The following is a 16,539-nucleotide window of genomic DNA, read 5'->3' on the forward strand; positions in this document are numbered from 1 at the left end:
GAGAGAGTGTGTGCAGATCCTTCCCAGAGAGACCACAAATGAACTCTCAGTAGGTTCCTTCCTCCAGCTGCCCTGAGACTAAACCTTCCTCCTGTAAGGAAGCAGCAACAAGGCTCCCATGCCAAGCATCAGGAAACGTTTGGGTTCTTAGAAGAAACCATGAGCAGTTGGCCTCTCCAGCAGTGAGGCAGCCAAATGAATGTGGCAGCAAGACATTACCATGGTCCCGATCTCTGCCCCCCAACACCCCGTGAGGAAGTTGAAATATGGATGAAGATTTCAATTTTCAAAACCCTATTCTTAAGTATTGTGCTATTATTTATGTGGTTATAAGTCTTTACTTAATGTTGTGGCTTCTTGCATTGGGGATTAAGCTTAAGCACGTATCAGGTTGTTGGCTGAATTCTTGCAGTTGACAAGTCTTTTTCATAAGGCCTACATAGCAATGGAGAGACCAAAATTGACTGCCCCTGTGTAAGATCATGCAGATTCATATTTTATGTGGTGGATGCACTGAGGTATAGACAATATTTGACTTAGCCAAAGTTCTACAGAGACAAAATGTAACAATTCAGCCCATGCTGAGTTCTATGTAAGCTCATTTTACCTTCTGTTTTAATTCTGAAAGCCAATAAAGGTGTGGTCAAAACCAATTATCGAATCAAACCACAGCCTACGTGCCAAGTAAAGAGGTCTAGCTGACTTGCAAATATCAAAGGAGTTTTGATATCAGTATTCCCACTGGCATTTAGTTCTTTCCGTCCCAGTCCAACAGTTATTCCGTAAGGAAACAGAAATGGTTGCTCTAGGCTTTCTGGGGTGACTGGGCAAGCCTATTTCCTACTGCTATTGTAATCAGTTTTGAGTTGCTGGGTTTCTGGGTATGGTCAATAGCAGCAATGGATTTATATATATCATTTAAGATCTTGAAAAAGATCCCCTGGAAAAGCAAATATGTAGTTAAGACCTCTTCTGTACCAGGTGCTATGCATTACTTTACTTAACACATTATATCATCTTATCCTCAAATCTAACAAGAAAGATGTCATTACCCATTGTACAGTTAGATTGAGAACTCCAGACACTAAGTGACTTTTCTGGTTCTACACCAATATCTTCTGGACTCCCTGGGGCCCCTAAGCTTAACAGCAGGCAGATCAGAGTTCGAATCCCGACTCCACCAATTACTTCCAATTCTGAGTCTCACTTTTCTCACCAGTAAAAGAAGTATATATTTTAGAATTCAAACTTTGCTTATATGGACTTTGATTTACAATAGAAATAGTTAAGTAAAAGAACAGTTGAGCTGCCCTCTGTATAAAACTGTATATAGTTAACTAAAATGATTAAGAACTTGGTTTTCCCAGTATTGTGTATAAAAGGGCGTTCTTGCTCATATGTTTGAGATAATGAACAACCTAAATATCTTCCGTTGATTGTATTACACAGTATATATGTGTTCCAAAGTATCCTACTATACCCTCACAATATATACCTTGTCATTTTAACAAAAAACAATGTGTTTACAAAATGTTAAGAAACCTGATCTGTGATTTTGTTTTAACTAACACTCTTAAAGGCCTCTCAACTAAGACAATAAAAAGGGAAATGATAAGATTGGACATAGACAAGATCCTTGAATATAGATTGTTGAGAACATGAAGAGGATTAATACAAATTAATTATGTGGCAAATGAGTTCTTATGCACGAGTGTGCTTTCATCATTCCAGGGATCTATACCGGAATCTATACTGGGTCATTCACATCGATGCTACTTCAAGATAAGAGTGACAAAGTTAGAGACGTATATAGACTTGATATCAGGAGACGAGAGGCATCGGGGGACTAGATGGGAGCCTGCGCACGTAGGCACTTCTGTCTAACACCAGGCCGTTCTGATTTGTGTAGACAAGCCCACAGGCTATGGTTCCAGCATTCGGAGGGCACCCCAGACTGGCATTGTAGATGAGTGCTGCTTCCGGAGCTGTGATCTGAGAAGGCTGGAGATGTACTGTGCCCCGCTCAAGCCTACAAAATCAGCCCGCTCTATCCGTGCCCAGCGCCACACTGACATGCCCAAGACTCAGAAGGTAAGCTTTTGGGGGATGGAAGACAGCCATTCTTGAGTGCTCTGTCACACATGGTGCAGTGGGGGTGGGGTGGGGGTGGTAAATGGAAATTCTGTCCTGTGTCTCTTAGATGACAGGTCAAAAAAGCTCCAGTCCCACCACCAGGATAGCTTGTGAGTCCATTCTTTAAATCCCCCTCTACTCTTAAATTATCTTTTCCACAGCCCTGGACCATCTGACACTTGGAAGGTGGTGGAAAGCAAAGACTAACCCTATCAAAACTCAAGTCGCCCAATGAGGCCTTTTGGCCAAATAGCATACCAATTCTGACTTATTAATAAAACTATGATAAGGATGCTATTTACTGCAACAACTTGTTAGAATTTAGTAAGTTGATATACTTAAGATACAGTCCATGTACAAGTGGAATGCCTGCACCACATAAGTGATAGACGAGGAGTAACATATGCCATAATTTTAATCTAATAACAAAATTTGTAAGTCCTGGAATTCTACACTGGTCCAAATACAGACTCCCTACTGGGACCTATTTGAAATTCACAGTGGGGGCAATTATAAATTAAATTTTAAAAAAAACAGTGAAAATGGACATACCCTGTTTAGCTGTAAGAAATGCTTAGAACAAAATGCAAGGCATAAGTTATAAAGCCACCTCAGAAAGACCATCTGCCCTGATACAGTTGTGAGTAAGTGAATGAACAAACAAATGAATGAACAAATGTCTTAAGAGTCTAAGTAGAATCACAGTCCTTATATAGAAATAAGGAGAAGAAAAGGAGAAAGGAGGATAAAGAAGGCAAAAAGTAAGTGAACGTGTAGACTCTATCATTGAAACAGGGCTAACGTTGTGCAGAAAGCACAAGATAAGAGGCCCAAAAGTTTGCAATGACACTTTGCTGTTCCCTGGTCCTAAACCACAGCCGAGGCTGAAGGAGGGCCAGGGTGGTGTCTTAGTGGAGACATCCTCTCAGTGAGTCCCCTCAAGGGATGTGAAGGGACTGTTCAGGGCTTGACATATACAGAACACAGTGGGCACAAGGGTCAGAGAGAATGTCAGTATGTGAAGGAGGGACAAAGGAGTGTTCATTCTTTCTAGTTGAAGAGGAAGTGGGTACTGGAGGCAGGTGAGGCCCAAAGCTCTGGAATGTCAGCTCTGCAGACCCCTCTCCAGCACCAAGGCTGGCTCCTGTTTCCTATGGAGACCAGGCATTGTGGGCAGATTCAAAAGACTGCCCCCAGCCACAGGGACCATCTATTCTCAATGCAATTGTTTTTGTGATGTTTGCAGTCCCAGGCCCTATCTCCAAACAAGAAAACGAAGCCTCAAAGGAGAAGGAAAGGTGAGCCAAAGACACACCCAGGAGGGGAACAAACAGAAGGAGGGGAGCAGAGGCAACTCAGCAAGTCAGAGGAGATGAGGAAGAGCAGAGAGAGGCCAGTGGAGTGAGGAACTGGGAACAAGGAGCACCCCCCAAAGGGAAGTGCCAGAGGCAAGGCTGAGAGGGGAGCAGACAGCAGCTCAGAACAGCTATAGAGGAAATGGCGAAGAGCGGTCTTGACTGAATCAGGTGGGAGCAAAAAATAACCCACTACGGCATGTCGCCATGATGCGTGGAAAGGATGGAAGGGGAAAACATAACACCTCAGAAAGTACAAAGTGACAAGAACAGAGCGCCATCAACAACAAAAACAAAGAAAGTTTAAAAACATGACAAGGCACGCCCTTCCCCTTTAAAAAAAAATCAGAGTTTTAAAAAAAATATGCAAATAAAGATCACATCTTCTGCAGGCATTCTAAATTTTGCCCAAATCTGTTATAGAAGAATTGCCCGTGTCAATATATGTTCAGAGTTAACTATTAACCCTGAGTTCGCAGCAACACCATATTGTGTCACAGAAGTTCCCAGATTTCTTCCCTGAATTTCACTGGTGGCCCTGCCTCACAGTCAAGTCCAGGGTTTAGGCCAAAGATCATGAAGTATTTACAAAAAGAGTCCTGTGAGGTAACCTTTAAAAGATCACTGAACTTTTCTCTTGCACTGTGGTGTCAGACATGAAAGACGTATTAGTTTGCTATGGCTGCCATAACAAAGCATCACAGACTATAGACTAAATGGCTTAACCCACAGACATAGTAGTTTTTTTCATCCTTCATGCTTCTGGAGAATGGAAGTCCTCACTCAAGGTATCAGTCCCTTGGAGGCCTCCTTCCTAAATCTTCCCTCTGTACATATCTCAGTGTCCAAATACTGTGTTTTCATTAGGATATCAGTGGGGTTGGATTGGGGTTCACTCTAATGACCTGATTGTGATGGATTACCTCAATAAAGATTCTGTATCTAAGTGCACTCTACAGTTAAGGTACAGGAAACTGGAACCTTGAGCATGACTTTTGGGCTACAGGAGAGCAGTCAGCCCATAATGAACATATCTCATATCAAACTATATCATTTAGTTATATCTGCTACGGAAAAATTTTATTTTCAACTATGCATCTATTTGTTCTCTCCGTCCCTGCCTCTCTCTTCATACACACACACACACACACACACACACACACACTCACAAAAACACACACTATCTCACATATACACGCTCGTATATGCACACACATATACACACAACTCACACACATGCTTACATATACACTTATACACACATATACTCACAAACAACTCACAACATAGTCACATACAAACTTACACTCTCAGACATATATGCTACACACACTCTCTCTCACACACACACACACACACACACACACACACACATACACTCACAAAAACACACTTACAGCTAGATATTGCACTATCATTTCCTATGAGCGTCTTCATTAGAAAGCGTCTTAGGACCATGCTGTCAGTGCTGGTAAAGGCCTTGGAGCCTTTCTGTCTCTTGGTTTTAAAGATCAGGATACTGAGATCCGGACATAAATGGGAACGTACTTGGTTTCTAAGCTTCTTCTGGACAGCAGACAACAACAATTAATCAAAATGAGCCAAGTTAAAAAAAAGGGTGTGTGTGTGTGTGGAATTGGACACAGGAAGTCTTCCCCCCAGAAGAAAGGTTGCCAATGCTCTCAAGTGTTGAACTCTCTGAAGGTGAAGAAGGCAACAATCAACCCACAGAAGGCGGCTCTCGGTGACCTCTGCTCCCACCTCCCTTGACCTAAGCAGTACAAGCAAGATCTTCATGGAGCAGAAATCTCAAGATTATCCAAACTGTGAGGTACCTCACTGATACAGGTTGGAAGGCAGAAGTCCTCCAGCAAGCTAGCGATGGCCTTTGGGTGGTTAAAAAAAAAACAAAAAACAAAAAAAACCAAAAAAACAACTGAAGCACTTCATCTATGCACATACCTCAAAGAAGTCCCGGAGTAAAGAAGCATCCTTTGCTTTCCACCCAGTCCTTCTCATTCCTGATTTTTCTTTTTCCCTGCTCTGGGATCACTTTTTCTCCAGGGCTCATTGAAAACCTGGGAAGTCTTCAATATAACAAAGGCATCCAGAGCTCAAAATAGTGCTAAAGGTTCAGTCAGAAGTCTATGTCAACCACCTCCTCCCTGCCCCAATGAAAGCCAGTCTACCTCAGGTACCATTGCAAAGATGCTAGCTTATCAGGAGATGCCACATTCTGTTAGGACAGCATGCTGTGGGGGGCAGCTTGAGGCAAAAACTGACACTGAAGTCACCTTAGCCGGGAAGGACTCTTCAAGAGACCAAGGTTCACCAAGACTTCCAAACGTACGTCCTTTGGAAAGGCTTGGGTGGTTGTGTATCTAATTATGAGCTCCATTCAAGGACAACTTGAAGCGATAGGACTTCCTAATCAAAACAAGTTTCTCACAGCCCTAGACTGTGAACTGAAATGCATTTCTTTTTTGAAGTAGGCTTTTAACTATTTTAGAGCAATCCTGAACATGCCTACATGTCATTGGCATGTAATAGGAATCATGAAAAACACGCTCAAGCATGGTTCTCTCGTCAAGCACGCTCCTCTATGTGACGGTGGTGAGGTAAATGCAGAATAAACCGGGAAAGGGCAAAGGGGCATTGGTGACGTCGCACGTGGTTCAAATGCACTTCTTTAGCTCAGACTGAAATTGCTCAAAGGCTCAATGTGAGACAGTTAGTGATTTGCTAAACGCTTCGTGGTGAATGCGACCTCTCCGGCCAGTGTCTTCTAGAATTAAGCAGAGTATACACCCTCATTTATCATTTTCACATTTCATCACCAAGTGTTTCCTTTTCAAGGCAAATCGACACTTTTGTTTAAAACTGATTAAAGTCTGCGAGGAGCTGTCCTTCCGAGACAAGCCTCCTCGTTGGCTCTAAATGTCTAAACTAAGGCATAAGGCTTACGAGTTGGAGAAGTGGAGTAGTCACACCAGGAACACAGAACTTTGTCAGTCTGCCTCGATGCAAGCCAAAGCTCTTACTTGTCTGGCTCATCCATGCCTCAGTTTCCTCATCTTTCAAACATGGTGACAACTGAATCTATTGCATATTGCTGTGAGGAGTTATTAAAAGCATAGATAGGCATATGCGTCCACCTAAGAAGCACTATTGAAATACTAAGTAGAATTTCTGTACTTCTGGAAGTTAGAGCAATGGGGACTCCCGATTTAGAAATGTCTCCCATAGCCAATCATGTCAAGTCAACGTTTGACAACAGTTCCAGCAATGTACATATTCTCCAAAACAAGAGAGCTCAGTAGTCTAATATTCCTCCCAACTTAGAGAATACCTGATTCTGTGAATAACTCCAATTTAAATGTTTAGTCCAACTCTTCCACATGAAGAGCTACTAATATTTATTTTAGGGTCGTACACTTAACTTTACAGAAAACCACTGTGGGTTTTTTTTTTCCCTCAACCAGTTAAAATCAAATGTAATATGTCTTTTTACTTCATGGTGCCTGGGGGAAAACTTTTAATCGTAGCATGAATTCTAGATCTTGGTAGTTTTAAGTAAAACTGTCAAAATAAATAGAAACATGGGATCTTCCCAGGCTCGCACAGCTTCCGGGACACTTTGGTTCCTAGGGATGCTGATCTAGTGTCCTTTATCAGCATCCAATCTTTCAGCTGTCTCTTAAAAAACAAGCCAACCGCATACAGCTTCAAATGTGCACTGTTAAGATGTAAGGGTTTGCAAAAGAAACCGAGAAATATCTTCCAAAGAGCACTGCCTCTTCTCATGGTATCACCTGACTGCCTCCCTCCAAGAGACCATGGGAAGGAGACAAGGTCGTCTAAGCACAGGTTCATTGGAGTCTATAAGGGAAAGAGAACAGCTAGTCTTTACTTGCCTGTTAAAAGGGAATCGAGCTCTTTTGAAGTATGTAATAATAATACAAAGTTGACTTTTGAACCAGAATGAAGCTGATAGCCTGAAATTCAAGTGTGGGCTTTTGAAAGCAATGGAAAGATTGAGATTTTTCAATGAAGAACAATCTCCTTTTATGAGTTCAAACTCATATCAATATATAAGCATACCCACTATAGGATTTACCTTACGTGTTACCTCAGGACTGAGAGGCCAGTTATTGGTTCCTTTGACCTGAGCAAGAAAGGTCACCCGACACTAGTTAGAGAAGATTCGTGAGGAGCCACTAAGCACGCAAGAATGAAGTCAGCTTCCCTCCCAAGGGCCCAATTGAAATCAGAATTCTTTGCAGGCCACATGTTTGGGAACCCATCTTTAATGGGATTTCTCAATGCCATTGGGTCTCATCCAGCAACCAAGATATATAATTTAGAAATGTCAACTTGGGTTTACACTCCAGAAGACAGAATTGGATGCTGCAAAGACCAGGGACCTGATGGGAGACATGGCATAACAGATCTGTGACTCCATGCCTGAGACACAGCACCTCTAAGAAAGTTCTCAACACGCCACACACTCAGAAACAACTCCAAAGCCTATTGGAGGGATCACAAGAACTGGGAACTGGTTTTGGGAAAACTTCAGCTCATCGTTGTGGTTACAGTTTCAGAGAGCATCAGTCAGGAGATTTTTTTTTTAAAATAGAGGGTTGCTAGTTAGAAATAAGAATACTATATGTACTTGCAGCTGATTTTAATTCTAAATATCTTGCGTAGGGATTTTGAATGTGTAATTCACCATAGTAAACGGTCTTCAGAGAAGAGAAGGGGGAGTGTGTGTGTTCAGAGGAGCACAAGTGCACACGTATGTACACGATGCATGTGTTTGTGCACAAGTGCACACGTATGTAGATGATGCTTGTGTTTGTGTAGCTTTGTTTAACCCAGTAGGGTTTGTGGGTAAATGGCTTTCCAAAAGTATGGGCAAATACCAGGGTGGGTTGCTTTCTTTCAGTGGATAGAAATTCCTTTGTAAACATCACTTGTCATCCACAAAAATCTCAAGATTCCTTTGTATTCTGAAAAACTCTGGGATATGGTCCTAAAGTATGTGCTGTTCAGGAAATGAAGGGAGTGTTTTTGTGAGGGCAGAAGGAAGTTGCTCTGGTCTTCATGGCGTCTTTTAGGGAATCAGGGACTTCAACTGTCTCTCCTCTAATGAACAATCTTTAGCTCTTTCTTGTCTGTGGATCTCAATAGTTTCCCCTAGAATGAAGTTGCCACTTGAGAAGCTTCCTCCAAGTCTAATTCTGGACTCCACAGATGGGTCCCTGCATCCAGTTAATGTTCCTTCCATCACCCTGCTGCTGTCGCAGATAGGATGAGTGGCTTCATCTGCCCCAGGGTTCTGCTCCCTCTTTCCTCTTTCCTTTGAAAAGTCGTAAAATTATGTCTATTTATTCTGGGAAGGGGCATGTACCATGACACATATGTGGTGGTTGGAAACCAGCTTGGGTAGAGTCGGTTCTTTCTTTCTACCATGACCTTCTTGGGAACCAAACCTAAGTTGTTAGAACCGATTGTCTTCACTGTCTAAGCTATCACTCCAGCCACTACCCTCCTCTCTTGGCCATAAGTCTCTAATACCCTCTCCTCACTCCAGAACATCCACTTTCATTCTACAATAGTCTGAGCATGATAGAAAATAAGCTCCTCTTTGCTAAAATGGCCCCAAAGTTCCCAGGGAAAGACCAAGACATTTTAAAGCCAAACTGAAACTAGCTAAATGGCCCCAACTTGCAAGCAAGGATTCATATGCCATTTTTTTTTTTTTTTTTTTACAAAATTCTATGTAAAGTCTAGAAATGTTCACATGGGGCTTTCTGTCTGGCCGGCACCAAGAGGTTAAGTAATCAACGACCAACCAGCACTGCCATCTGTGAAAATACGATGGGCTATTTTCACAGCTGTATATAACAATCATGGCTGGACAAAAACTTTCGAACAGCAAAGAGCAAGAGTATGGCAGGTTGAGGGCCTGGGAAAGATCCCTAATCATTGTGTATTTGGAGGGTGTGATGCTGCTGTCATGGCAAGGCACATAGAAACGCTTATGGAAGATTGCAAAACAAGACAAAAACAGTATAAGGGAAGCAACATATGCTTGGCATCTTTAGTGTTCTTTTCTCGGTATTAGTTGAGCAGGTCACTATTGAATGCTCTGTTTGTCTCTGTCAATAATATTTGTGTTCTTCAAAAGAATACAAGGCAAGGGTTAGAGAGATGCCTTTAGCACCACACACACACAAACCAAAAAAGATTCTAAAGTTTTAAAACTGTTTGGATGAGCAGTGCCTGTACCTTGTTCTGTCTTGGAAAACCCACTCATTAGCATCCCCCAGTGTTTATTTTCATATGTCGAAGGCTCCCATCAACCTCAAACAGATGCAAAGCACTTCAGCCTGTCGTGGTGCCATTTTGTTCATCCCCAAAGCACCGCAGAGCCTTCCAAGCTTCCAATTTTTCTCTCAATTCAGTGAGAAGGAAAATTCAGAACACAGAGTTTGAGTGTCCTGCCCAGATTTGTCACACACTCAAAGAGTGAGTGGAAGAGGGCAGCACCCTTTCTTGCTAACCCTGTGCACCCACCAATGGTACTGTGAGCTGACATCAGAAGACTATGCAGGGCCTCGGTCCCTCAAGGACATCAGGATACACATTAACACACATAGTGGCTCACTGTTAGCATAAGTCGTATGCCAGTTGGAACAATGGCATTGTGAAAGCGCGAGAAAAAATAACACTGAAGCTAATTCTCAGGTGAGGAGTGCAACCATCAGTAAAATTAGCAGCATCTGGTTTTGCACTTTTGGAATGTCACATTCAAACCTTTCAGCAATTCCAAAATTAACTCCCTCGGGGAATGAGAGTGGGATTGGGCTTATTGATCATTGTTTCCACCACCATATTGATATTATTTTCTCAATTATTATTGTTGCTTGCATTTGCCACAAAGCTTATCCATAAAAACCAGTCTAAACAACCATGAGCCTGTAGGATTTTACAACAGCCTTCTAGATTGTTAAAGACAATATAAATAATTCCTGCTACCTAGAGAAAAAAAAAATCTTCAGCGTTTTCTTCTTTTACTTCCCTCTGGTCTTTTAAACCATTTACCAATGGTTTCTTACATCACAGGAAGATCACATCCCTGGAAATCAAATCAGGTGGTTATTTGAAGAGTGAGAAGGTTGTTTAAATCAGACTAAAGCCAGTCAGAAAATAATGGCAGGATGGACACAAGTTCCCTGACTCCTGAGCCTTCCTAGGGATACATCATTTATTAAAAGAGAAAATGAAAAAAAGCTGAAGGCATGCTATCCCAGCATTCAATGGCACTTTACAAATCCAGACGTAGCTACCTTTGCCCATAGTCAGTAGTAACTGCTAAAAACTGGATTATGGTGATGATGATGATGATGATGATGATGATAGCTAATGTTTATTTACCACTTACCTGTGGCAAGGACTTAGTAAATCACTTCATTTAATCATCATAGGCCCACATAGTGGGCCTATCATTTCCCCCCCGCCCCCTGCTGTGGAGGTCAGAAAATAAACCGAGAAAGCCCAGAAAGGCTAAATGTCTTGTCAAGATCCTGCTCTCCTTTAGCCAAGTCAGGGTGCACAGCCAAGGCGGATTTCAGCACATGAGCCAGGCACTTTCCTACGTCTTCCCTTTCTTAGTTAGCATCACTTATGCCACAGTCACCAGTGGAAGTTCTGAGCTGAGCCTGGAGAGGCTTCTGTTCTATTTTGCTTTGTGAATACAGCAGGTGGCCATGCAGTGCTTGCTGGTGACCTAAACTCTGCCCCCGTTGCTTCTGCAGAACATTTAAATGGATATAAACAAGACTCTGCACTTGCTACTGGCTTTTGTTCCTCAAACACTCTGCTTGAGTTTCGGGAGGATACAGAGGTAAAGGAGATATGCCCCCCTAGTCTCAGGGAGCTTCCTTTAAGTGGGGGAGACACACATGTGCAGAATTTACTCTAAGGCATGTCAGTGTTCTAACGAAGGTAGGCGCACACAAGAAAGCACACAAGCCAGACTAAACTGGCCTTGCTAAAAGCCAAGATCACAGAATGGATCTAATCTGAGTGTCTCTGCCAGCAAGCCTTCTTGCCCATAACGGTAGCTATCTCCCTGTGCTAAGTGACTAGAGTTCAAGCAGCCAATCAACCAACTCGATGAACTCAGTGTTTTTTTTTTTTTTTTACTCCCGTTCTTTCAAATTATAGAAGAGGAAACTGAGAGAAGAACAAGTCCGTGATTGTCCCAAGACACGTAGCTCTTACGTGGTGGGGGAAGCTGGGATCAAAAACAGGTCTGCAAGTTTTGATGGGAGGCAAATGAGCAAACCTTCACTAGAAGGTATACCTATGTGAAAGGAAATAGGAAGTTTGGTAGCTTGGGGAAACCATCCACACATGTGCCTCTGTCCTAGAGTCAGCTACACACAACAGGATACAAGTCTCTTGAACTGTATGTTGGTTGTTTGGTTTTTAAAGCCTAGTGCACAGAGTCAATCTCACGCCACTCTCTTAGCTTGGCTACCAGACAAGAGAGGCCAAGCTGACTGTCCCAGAATTTGAACTTGGGATTCCTTGAAGCCAAAGCTGATACCAAGACATCTAAATCATCCTCCACAATGTCATGTGTCCCCCCAAGTCAAGCAGAAAAAAAAAAAAAAAAAGAACTACAGCATATCCTTTTCAACAAATAAACAGTTGATGCCTGGGCTATCTGTCAATCACCCACTGTTCTTTCTTCTTCTATTTACCCTTTTGTGGAGAAGGTCAATGCTGAGTTAGTACTTTGTGCTGTAAATAAGCTGCTAATATTCTAGGCCTGGCATTATTTCCTCAGTGCTTTTTTTTTTTATTAAGTAGAATGCCAGGCCTTTCCTAGACTATGCCCTACAATACTTAACTTGTTTACAGTGGGTGGAAGATGGAAATGCAGTCTATTGAAAACATCAGCGCTTCCTTCCTGAAGTTTAAAGAGTCTATCATCTTTCTTTTATAGTCTGCCCCCTAGGCAAACCCCCACTACCACTCCCCAAAAAAGTGGGTATGGTAAAAAAAAAAAAAAAAAAAAAAAACCTCAAAAGTAATAATATCCAAGGAGTTAGCACTTGCTAACGGAAAGCACTGCATTTCCAGAGCAACCATGAATGTGTTGCCTTGCTGATGCTGTGAGCCATGTTAGCTTAGGGCCCTCTGCCTCTGACACCTTGCAATGGACAGCTGATGACATTATGAGCTGCTACTTCTGGAGGCTCTAGGTTTTTCTCTCACCTCTTGGAGTGGAAAGTAGCAAGTGGCCTCCAGAATCAGAAGGACCTGCAACAATTCTAAGACAGAAAGCCATCTTAACTGTAAGAAATAAGCAAGTTTTTTTTTTTTTTAATGCTTTCAAAGGTTCAGATTCCTTAACGGTCAAATGGTCAACGTGCCAGTACACATCCTGAGGACTCCTGTGAGAATAACTGAAGACAACGCATATGCAATGGGCACTGATGAACTGATCCTTAGCACACCATCGATGCTCGATTGATGGCCATTGTCATTTCTACTCTTGATTCTAAGAACCATCTAGGAGGAATCTCAACAGTTCCTCTGCAGCCTCAGGCATACCCGTTCAATCTTCCAGGCTTCACAAGCTACAGCCCGGAAATGGAGTGGTTACAAATAAGGTCACCTTGCCAAAATGGATCTGAGGAGCCAGTGAAAGAATTTACTCAGCCATAAAGCCTCAGCAGGTGTCAAGAGTCTTGTGATTCGCATTGTTATTAACCCTTGATGATCTTTACCATCAAAAAGCCTGTGGATAACTCTTCAGGGGAATGTTTGAGAGCCATTCCAGATTAATCCCTTTCCCAACCCATCCCCTAATAAGCTGGTTAGAACTTTTTTTCAGAAGGTTCAGTTTCTTCCACCAACCCCAGTGAGCTGGAAAACTGGCTTTTTTTTTTTTTTTTTTTTTTTTTAATCTTACCTTCTCTGGTGTCAATAGGAAATAATATTTACTCACTACCGTTTTCCTTTCAAAAATCTGTCTAGTTGCATACTAGAAACAGTTTCAGCTGCTTTGTTTGTCTTGGACAAACTGCTGAAGTGAAAAGTTTGTGCTTGGCTGCATGTAAGACTGTTTCATAACCATTCAAGAAGTGCACTGAAGGTGGGTGCCAGCTCTGAGGACCGCTGCTTCTACCAGGCCTCGCTTGCAGCCTATTGTCAAGGGGAGCCAGCGTAATTAAATTAAGACAATGAACTAAAGCGGCAGATGTAACTGAGGCCGAGTCCCTGAGTGCTTTTGTTCGTCACTATCATTGTCTGCAACAAAGAAACCACCACGTGTGGGAGCCTGGGAAGAGAGCCAACAGCAAAGCAGACAACACAGCTGCTCTTAAATGGGGGGTTCGCTGAGCCCAAGTGCTTGGGAAGCATGCTACTTAGGGCACTGGTGGGTGCCTTTCAGCCCACAGCTCTACTGGATGCTGAGACAGACCCTCAAAGGAACTGCCAGGGGACACTTCGGCTCAACTTCAACCTGCCTACCTTCTGCTTTCAGAGAAAAGAAAGACCCAGCATATAAAGATCTGTGAGATGGCCAATCTGACCTCATTTCCCCCTCTTTTAGCTGCCGTACAACTCTCAGTGCGTTAAAAAAAAAAAAAAAAGTAAAGAATAGAAGGTACCCGAGTGTGCTCTTTGACAAATTTGTAACTCTGCTTGAGAACTGGGATTCATCAGATTATGGGGTTTCCTTCACGGTTGCCAGCCCATTCTTGAATTGTTTTAGTGTGCGTAGTTTAGACTCACCCACCGTTCATTCTTTATTTCTGAGCCAGTGTGCATCTTAAATAGGAAAAAAAAATTCAAATTAGCACACTTCCCTCCCTCTCCATTTGGTTAGTAGCTCTGTAGAATAGTGCTGCCCTGACTCGCAGCTATTTGAAGCATGTGGCAAGATGAATCAAATGCCACCCCCCTCCACACACCCCAGCAGGTAAAGTGTCAAACTGTTTGGGAACTTTAACGATCCCACTCTTCCTCCACCCACCGATGCCTTCATTTGTCTAGAAAAATGATTATTAGGAGTGCAATAAGGATAAGAAGCTCACTCGGAGCTCAGTGTCTAACACTTTGCCCGGCGACAAATGTACGATAAGTGAACTATTAAAAAAAAAAAAAAAAAAAAAGGGAAAATCTCTCTATTTGTAACTGATGGCATTTCAAGGTGTTCTGCTTAAGATCCTATTTTATTGTGGCCTGCTTCTTTCACAATGGCCATGAGCCCGTTACTTTAAAAAGTATGTATATGTATGTATGGATATATGTGCGTGTGTCTATATATGTGTATATATGTATATATACATATATATTTACACACACCTTTCTTCTGTTCTGTCAGTATGATGTTGGCTACTGACTCACAAAGGGCCAATTTCCTTTCATGTTTCATGAGGGACTCAGTGATAGGACACATGCTCCCGGTAGTATCAGAATATGTATCAGAAAAAAAAAATCACTACATGCCTAAGAGTCTTGGTCGATAGGCATTGGCTCATACTGGCTGGTATTGGTGGTATTCATCAGTATTAAATCTTCTCACCCTCTCAAAGTCTCTAATGTCTATTAGTTCTTAACAGTGTTGAGATTGAGTGGGGTGGACGTTACCTCAGGTGGGAGAAAATGTTAACAAACCTGGCTGCCAGTGTGAGAGTGGCCGTCTGGTCTTGAGATCTTGAGAGCAACATGTCCCAGTGATAAGGGCTACTGGGACTTATGAAGGCTCTTTCTATACCTGTAGCTGACTATTGCATCATGCTATAGAACTAGAGGCAAAAGTACCCGCAGCATCCCAAATTAGATTCCTCTTTAACAATCATGAAGCAGATGAGTCTCTGCTCCCCTAGGACTTCTGTTCTGAACAAAATTCACCGTCCTTCAGGAATATTTGTATTTGTTGAGGATGTGACAATGGTATCAGCTCAAAGAACTTGGCATCTGGGCCTCAGGGTTGTCACTTTCTCGTTAATGTGGCATACCAAGGGTAGGGAAAATAGCTCAGTCAGTGAAGAACTTAGCAGGGAAGCATGGGAGCCTGAATTCAGATTCCTCAGCACTCCTGTAAAGAACCAGTAGTCAGGCATTAACGCTGAGGGAGGAGGGGTGGGGACAGGCAGATGCCCTGAGAACTTGCTATTCAATACTCTAGCTATGTTCGATGGAAAAAAAAAAAAACATGTTTTAAAAAAGACCAGTTCTACAGGTATACCCACGTACACATCTGCATGCACACATACAATACACACATGATTTCAAAGATGGCATGATAAAGAGTGGAAATGAATAGAAACAGCTAATAACCATATTGATTATGCCTCTGGGCTGCCCGAAGCTCAAGAACCAAGGGGGAGGGGTGATATGTTTCAAGGATCTACTGTGTAGCTTATAAAGAAGAGACTGTGGAAGTTAGCATCATAAAGAAATGGTGACTGTAAAGGTGCTGAAATCCTACCTAACTCTTGTTTCGATCATCACACATTGCGTAGGCATATGGAGGAAGCTCTTTCTCATACAGTGACTAACAAACACAAGGGGTAAATGGATTGCTTAAAGGCAGAAGTGGATAATGCAAACCACTACAACTTAATGGCACCTTTTCTTTCTTGTTTGCAGGAAGTACATTTGAAGAACGCAAGTAGAGGAAGTGCAGGAGACAAGAACTACAGAATGTAGGAGGGACCTCCCGAGCAGCCGAAAATGCCATGTCACCGCAGGATCCTCTGCTCCGCCGGAGCAACCTGCAAAACCCTGAAACACCTACCAAATAATAATAATAAGTTCAATAACATTTAAAAGATGGGCATTTCCCCCCAACGAAATATACAAGTAAACATTCCAACATTGTCTTTAGGAGTGTTTGTTAAAAAGCTTTGCACCTTTGCAAAAGTGGTCCTCGAGTGGGTAGATTGCCGTTGATCCTTTATCAATAGCATTTTATAGAGAAAAAGTATATATATATATATATAATTATATATCCTAGTCC

General features: G+C 42.3%; 1 protein-coding gene across 4 annotated transcripts in view; it reads left to right on the forward strand.

Annotated features, from left to right (window-relative positions):
- Positions 1–16,331, forward strand: part of Igf1 (insulin like growth factor 1) — a 70,421-nt gene extending 54,090 nt beyond the window's left edge. For 3 of the 4 annotated variants that reach the window (XM_051139902.1, XM_051139906.1, XM_051139905.1), the window contains exons 3-5: positions 1,910–2,091; positions 3,380–3,431; positions 16,170–16,329. In XM_051139902.1, the coding sequence (XP_050995859.1) occupies positions 1,910–2,091; positions 3,380–3,431; positions 16,170–16,195 (260 nt within the window). In that variant the 3' untranslated portion in view covers positions 16,196–16,329. Of the gene's footprint in view, positions 1–1,909; positions 2,092–3,379; positions 3,432–16,169 lie in introns of all 4 variants that reach the window. The other variant, XM_051139904.1, reaches the window with a different exon arrangement.
- Positions 16,332–16,539: the final 208 nt, after the last annotated feature.

The sequence above is a fragment of the Acomys russatus genome, chromosome 31, assembly GCF_903995435.1.
Source record: "Acomys russatus chromosome 31, mAcoRus1.1, whole genome shotgun sequence".
NCBI classification, from domain to species: Eukaryota; Metazoa; Chordata; class Mammalia; order Rodentia; family Muridae; genus Acomys; species Acomys russatus.